The sequence below is a fragment of the Lygodium microphyllum genome, chromosome 30 (assembly GCF_053477565.2).
Source record: "Lygodium microphyllum isolate KBCC chromosome 30, Lygodium_microphyllum_v1.1.10, whole genome shotgun sequence".
NCBI classification, from domain to species: domain Eukaryota; kingdom Viridiplantae; phylum Streptophyta; class Polypodiopsida; order Schizaeales; family Lygodiaceae; genus Lygodium; species Lygodium microphyllum.
Genome location: NC_141164.1, coordinates 80,551,760 through 80,559,235, shown reverse-complemented (window position 1 = coordinate 80,559,235; position 7,476 = coordinate 80,551,760). Strand labels below are relative to the sequence as shown.

The 7,476-nt window shown below is 40.3% G+C and overlaps 1 protein-coding gene across 1 annotated transcript; it reads left to right on the top strand.

The window, feature by feature from the left end:
* The first annotated feature begins 1,243 nt into the window (after positions 1–1,243).
* Positions 1,244–2,461, top strand: LOC148010032 (uncharacterized). The gene has a single exon (XM_087672999.1). It carries the CDS (start codon positions 1,280–1,282, stop codon positions 2,282–2,284), a length of 1,005 nt encoding a protein of 334 aa, XP_087529125.1. The 5' UTR covers positions 1,244–1,279; the 3' UTR covers positions 2,285–2,461.
* Positions 2,462–7,476: the final 5,015 nt, after the last annotated feature.

Here is a 7,476-nt window from a genome sequence, read left to right as displayed (position 1 = left end):
TGACAATCTCTCTCACTCTCTCTTTTTCTCTCTCTTGAAAATGTTTGTGGAAAATTCTATACTTGGGTTTTCGGTCCTTTTTTTTCTTAGATCGGCGTCGCTATTTGCGTTGCAAATTTATTTTACGTCGCAAATCACTGTTGCTTTCTCTCCATTTTCTTGTAGTGAATAGATCTTTATCAAATAATGGCAAGTAATTTTCTTTAGAAGTCTTGAAAATATATATATCTATGAGTGACTCCCTAATGTTGGATTAGGCCAATATGCAATCATAAAACAAATAAGAACAACAACCTACTTGCTCCAACATCAATAGAAAGACACCAAAAGCTTAGCCTATATATCAAGGATAAATCCATTCCATTGAATAAATAAGAATACTTTCCTACAAATATTGTAGGTACCACATTGAGGTGAATCACCCATAGAAGTAGACAATTCAAATAATGATAATCTGGAAAATTGACATGCACTAGAGGGGGAAACTTAGAATATCAAATTCGAAGTCATGGGCATGGAAGAAGAACAAGATACAAACAAACAAATGACCATCAATCTCAAGTAGTCACAAATGCTTGAAAGGCCACTGTAAAGAAAAATCAGCCATCCTTGAAAATAAAACAATATAGAACAAAGAAGCAAACTGCATGACATATATCAAGGCTAGTGCCATAAGCAACAATACCAATTGTAACAACATTAATACAAACATGAGAGAAAAAGAAGAGGAAGAATATTACAAATAAAACAAAGTATGGGACACAAAAGAACACTAAATTAGACCCACCATGACAACATAGCTTAGCAACAAAGGGAGATCAAGGGCAGCATAGCAAACCAGAGCAAATATGTGAAGACTCGCAAGAATATCTCATACCATCACACACACACACACACACACACACACACACACACACTCTCTCTCTCTCTCTCTCTCTCTCTCTCTCTCTCAATATTTCAACATTTAATTTTTTTATTTTATATCGTTAAAAAATTGACATCCAAAGTTAAAACTATAATAAAAATAGGGCAAACACGATAGAATAAGAAATGAATGGATACTATGCTTAATATATGCTCAACAAAGGAATACTACACGAATGTAAACTCTCTTCTCGAATGCTCCAAGTTAGCAAAGGGTAAAGGTTCACCAACCTGCAGCGTAAGCAAAAGGCAGATGCGTCCCTTCCGGAGAGAAACTTGCGTGTGCCTGTTCATCATATGGCGATTGATTCAAACTCTTTCAAACGTAGCCATCCTGAGAGGCGGAGCAGCGGCCATGGCTATGACTGTCGCGATGGGCCTTCTCTCGAGGTCGGGACTGCTCGCAAAAGACACGCTGGCGTGGCGTCCGGGTCAGCTGGTAATTGCCTGCAAGGAATATGGCCGCAGGCAATGCATGGTGTCGTTATCGACCAGGCCCTGCAAGACCCCACGGCCATCGCTGCCGCCGTCGGCAGGCAAGAAGGCTGAATGGAAAGGCAAGCCAGCGGAAGGGAAAGGGAAGATGAAAGGGGAAGGGATGAGAGGCAAGCTGGCCAAGACGATAAACCTGGTGGAGACGAGGGAGGACGGGAGGGAGGCAGCGGTGTATGCAGTGAAGGTGGAGGGCGAGAGGGACTTCAGCCGCATGCTGAAGAGCGGCGGTTACGTGTGCATGGAGCCGGTCAGCAAGGTGGTGGGGGAGGCAGGTGGAGGTTCGGATCACCGTGCCTACTGGCACGGCACCGGGGTGGGGATCCGGGCCTACGACGACCTGTGCGAGGCGGGCTTCTACCTGCCGCGCCCCTCGCCGAGGTTGCCGGCGGCGCTGACGAGCCTGCGGCGGGAGCTGCAGAACCGGGCGCGGGGCCAGGAGGACGAGGTGGCAGAGGCTATCATGAGGCTGTTCTGCGGGCAGGGGCTGGCCAACCACAAGGAATGGCGGCGGGTCGGGGGCGAGGAGGTCGACGCGGTGCTGGCCTCCCCCTCCATCGCCGTCCTGGGCTTCCACTGCAACAAGCTCACCCTCTCTGAGGCCCAGGGCAGCCTCCGGCGCGCCCTGTCCTGGCAGCACAAGGCCCTCTCCGGTAGCCGCCCCCACTCCTTCCTCCTCCACAAGGACCTCTACCTCGTCCAGTCCGGGAACTACCTCCCCGACTCTGAGTCCCTCCGTCTCGTCCGCTTCTGTAAGCAAAACCACATCGTCATCCTCCTCAGGAACGGTGCCAACTTCTCCATGGACAACTCTCTCCTCCCCCTCCAGACCCTCCAGCCTCTCAACTTCGATAAAAGAAAGCAGTAACCTCCATGGCGGCCCAACCTCCAAAGAACAAAACATCTAAGGTTCGCACAATTTTCCCACCGTCCACCAAAAGCAATTTTGGCAGCACATACAAAAACTTTTAACCCAGAACCTTGGAGGGATTTTAAAATCAAAGTGCATATGTATATGTTCGCCATTTTTATCACTAAAATTTTTGGAGAGTTTAAACCTTCTTCCTTAAAATTTGGAGAGTTTTTAAAAAAAATTTGCAATTCATTTTACATTGCACCACAATTTTTCGTGAACATTGGTCCCAACCCCCCACTTTCGAGAACTTGCATGCTTGGGTCAAACTAAATGTGGATAATGGAAATACAAGCCCAAGTTCCAACTACAAGAAAGGCAATCAAAGAAAGGACATTGTGTGTCCTCGTTCCTTTCAGCCACCTTTTGATGAGCTTTTGATGTTGAATTGTTAATGCGAGACATTTTCTTCCTCATCCCAATGAAAGTTATATCAATTTTCATGCTTAAGACCTAACGATTTTAAATGTCAACTTCAAACTCCATTTTTAGCCATAGTTTCAACGTCAAGGAATGCATAAATGCCTTCAACATATTAGCATTAATTAGTCTATTTAATCTCCAACCAAACTAATGTTTACTACTAGCCTTGACAAGGGCTAAGTTATAAACCTTGGATATTATGTCCCTTGAAGTATCTTTCATGGTTCTCTACACTTGAAAAAACATGTGCACTCATTCTCATGTAAGTATACTATCTCCAAGAGTCATGCATGTAAGTTTCTAAGTCATGTAAATCCCTGGGGGGGAGGGGGGGGGGGGTCACCTTATAGAAGCACACTATATAACGTGCGTTCAAAGGATACTTTAAAAACCCATTTTAAAAAAAATTTCACCATTTTATATACCCCTTTTGTGAATTTTGAAGGCAATAGTTATATCCCCTCTGTAAATCTAAAATTTGAATTGAATGTGCATTTTTATGGCCCCTTCTGTACAATTCAAATTAAAACATGATACTACCATAGTGACTACTTCTCCAACTTAGCTCTTCAAAATGGATAACCATGCATTGAGCATCATGTTTCCTTTTACCTCATCAAGTGGAGAATTATGAACATTCATTGCTTATACAAGATCCCAAGCAACTACCACACTAGTTAGGCAGTTACCCTCATCTACTATTTACATCCACACCCTTGATTGTAGTTTTGTACTTTGAGTCTCACTTTTGTATGAGCTATTGGGCCAAGTCAAACAAACAAACATCCACAAAAAAAAATCATTGCCTTCATGATTATTGCAAGCTTGTGAGCAATCCATTGCAACACCCTTGGCCTGATGTCTTGATTTCATTGGGGTGACCTCTTGGGCAACTCAAAGAAAATATCCATCACCTCCGTGATCCTCCTAGGTCCTTGAGTAGTCCGGAGTGATACCCTTGGCACAATGCCTTAATCTCATTGGGGTGGGACTCTTTGGATCAACACTAGAGCCTTCCTTTCACTCTCTTTGATCACCCTTTTTGAGCATGAGAAGGAGTGTTAGGCTACCTTAAATTGCTTTTCAAAGTACCATGGTTCTTATATCAGTCCCAAAAAGTAATTTTGTGTTTAGACATCACACAAGACATTTCAACAAGACAACTAGCTCAAAATGTTGTATTAAAGAGGACCCAATGTGCACTCCCATTTTCGTAAGTTGATCTTTGTGATTCATTTATATAGAAGTTTTTTTTCAATTGTTGCATTTTAAGAAAACCTAACTACATGGCTCGGGTAAGTTACTTATGAATATATGTGTGCATCACGTGGATTCAAAATGAGGTATTTTTTAAAATACCAATTTTATACCTTTTTTACATACAAAAGGGTGTAATATAAAGGGGTTATTTACAGATTGAATAGAAAAGGGTTATGTTTTATTCAAGAAAAATTCATAGATAAGGATATTCATAAATAGGCCTTGAATGCACGTGATGTAGAGGGCATACATATAGTAACTTCCCTGAGCTACATGGTTGGTATATATATTTTTGGATACAACCATGATGTGAAACTTTGACTTGATATGGTCTGTGAAAATCGTGTGCAAGTCTGATCTTGAAGGCCACAAATGCAATCGTTTTTTATCATACTTTTGCATACAACTCTTACTCTCCCTTTATCTTTGTAGTCATTCAATGTTGCCTCACTAAGCTCAAAATTAGATCCTGTAGAATTTCAAGTCAAGACTCTCACAAATTAATCTCCAAAATGATTAGAAATTAGCCCTAAGATACATATACAAAAGTGATTTTAAAACAAACCCAAACCTTAATGAAGCTCAACTCTTTCATAAACCAGTAATTATCATATGTGAAAATAACATTTTACTAGAGGTTTCAATGGTTAAAAAGATGTCACTTACCATCGTGAGTATTATTAAAAATATCCATCTCCTCTACCTGCAACTAAAACCACAACCACATTATCTTCATTGCTTTCTTCTATGTCTTTTGAGCTAGTCAAGACATAAACAAAATCAACTTGTTCTAGGTTGCCTCACCATGTGGCAAAATAGGAGGCAATGATGTGCTTAAGAGGGATGGAATGGTGAGGAACCACTCTCTCACTTTGAATGATTTACAAAATCCAAAGAACATACTACTAGGTATGGGGACAAATCATAAGGCAACTGATTTAAAGAAATAGATAGCATAGAGTAGAAAGCACAAGTAGTTAGATTTACTTGGCAAAAAACCGTAGAGTAATTATCATCTTCAATGTTGAATGGTAGTGAGCCTATCATTCCCATCAAAGGTTTCTTGCACAAATTGGGAGTATCTAGTGGCATGTCTTCTTGAGAGCATACTAGGTTGATTATATCATGCTATCATACTCACTGTGTATAGCCACAACTACATAAATTGACATCATTATTGCCAAAAAGCATCAAATGCTTTTCTCCTCTTTGCTTGCTTCTCATCATCATGATCATCTTTTGTATGCTTTGTGCATATCCAAGGTTGTATGCTATGGCACTCCACAATTGAGAGAAGCATGCTTTTTAATTCAATGTGTAATTTTTACCATGATGAATATAGCTTGTCGGCATCATCACAAACAATTGTTGATGATCATCACGACTATCGTCACTCTCATCATGACTACCTATTGAAAGACATCATGATGGCAAAAGGCATGTTGCTTTTACTTGACTTGAGTGGTTTTCCATGATTGCATCACCAATGCATCACAACCATCCCTTCGTCATGGCTTTAGTTCAAAATATTACCACGTATACTTGCTTTTTCACACTATGATCACTAGGGAGAAGCTTAGCACGATTCTTAGATTACTCTTCATGGCTACTACTTGTGCTGCATGATCTAAATATTACCATGTATACTTGCTTTTTCACATTATGATCACTAGGGAGGAGCTTAGCATGACTGTTAGATTACTCTCCATAGCTACTATTTGTGCGTGATGACCAAGATAGTGTGTATCGAATATGACCTCGATTACTTGGTTTTCTATTCATGATTACATGCTATAATAAACATTTGGATTTTGCTTGACCTCTTATAGTGTATGGCCAATAGCTCTTGTTAAGTATAATATTCTGCCATGGCTATGTACCAAACAAGGAAGGACACCTAATCCTTAGCTTGCTTGTGCTTGGATGCTATCACATATTTTTTGAAAATTAGAAAGATACCTTTGTATACCCTTAGGGTTTTGATAATATAAAGGAAAATATGAGTGTGAAAGTGACGTGTTTGTAATATCTGAAATTTTTGCAACTCCTCAAATAGTTCATCCCTTAGCTCAAAAGGCATACACCTCACTTTTTGTTTCTGATGCTGCGATGACGGCTCCCCAGGCTCGAGAGTGGATCGTTGATAGTGGTGCTTGTACTTGCAGGCAGTAGACTAAGATCATTGATGCTCAAAAATTGGAAATTTCTAGTTTACACACTCAGTTGGCTGACAATAAAACCCAAGTGGTTAGTGTGACTGAAGAGAAGGATAGATTGTTGAAGGAATCTCAAGAGCTTCAAGCTTTGATAGCTGCCCAGACAAAGGAGCTTAAATTAGCAAATATCACCCTAGAACAGAGCAGCATCCAGATTCAGCAACTTAACGATCAGTTGGTTAAAAACATTTGATGTTTGTTTGTTTGCTAAATATTCCACCTACAAGGCTAATATCTCAGCATTTGAAGAAAAAGAGGGTCAAAGGGAATTTCATAAGGTTCAACTCTCCGCTATTGCTCCACTATTTTAGCTCAATTGAAGATCATGATTAGTTGCTAGTGCTCACAACTCAACCACATCTTCATCCTCATGACTATAAGCATGAAATATTACTACAACCACTTATTCTAAGTATCATAATTGCTAATAGCATCATTACAACTATAGCTTCTCACTTGACCACAACTTCTTGGAGAAAGTTCTTATGTACATGGCATGGGTTGTAGAAAATCTAATAATACTATTGAGAGAAAACAAGAGATATAGAGATCACATTGGATGAAGGTAGAAGCAATAATTAGCATAGGAGAATCCGCCTCCACAGTTGTGGGTAGAAGAGGAGAATAGCACAAATTGGCTTTGGCATTTATGCAAGCTATTTACATTGCATACTATATGGATCCCTTGACGTAAGCCCTAATAAATTCTATCATGTTGGATTGGCCATGGATGCCCTGGTGATGAATTGCATCAAGACTAATAAGGCCATGATCTTAAGGATTCCTTGATGAACTTCTTGCCATAGCTAATGTCAAAACCAAAGTGTGCTTACTGAGCTTGCCATCTCCATAATTGACAATTTGTATTTGGAATTGCAGTACATAATTACAACTCGAACACATATCACCTCCACCATCAAACCACATTGCCACAATCACACAACACATCATCACCACAAATGCAAGACAATAACTCCACCATGACTATTTGGCATCTCAATTTCTATGACTAGCACTTGTGTGATCATTAAAATTCCTGCACAAATAAATCTCATCATGACTACTAGTGCACCTCAAAAGGTTGCTTGTGCAATTGTAATATCTAAGGCTCCTTCATTGTGATGTCTAAAATTTCCAAATCCAACATCCATGACTATTGGGATAGATCATCATTAGAATTGTTGCATCACACTCCCATGACTACTAGGAGAGATCATCACCACAATAGTTGGATCACATACTCCCATG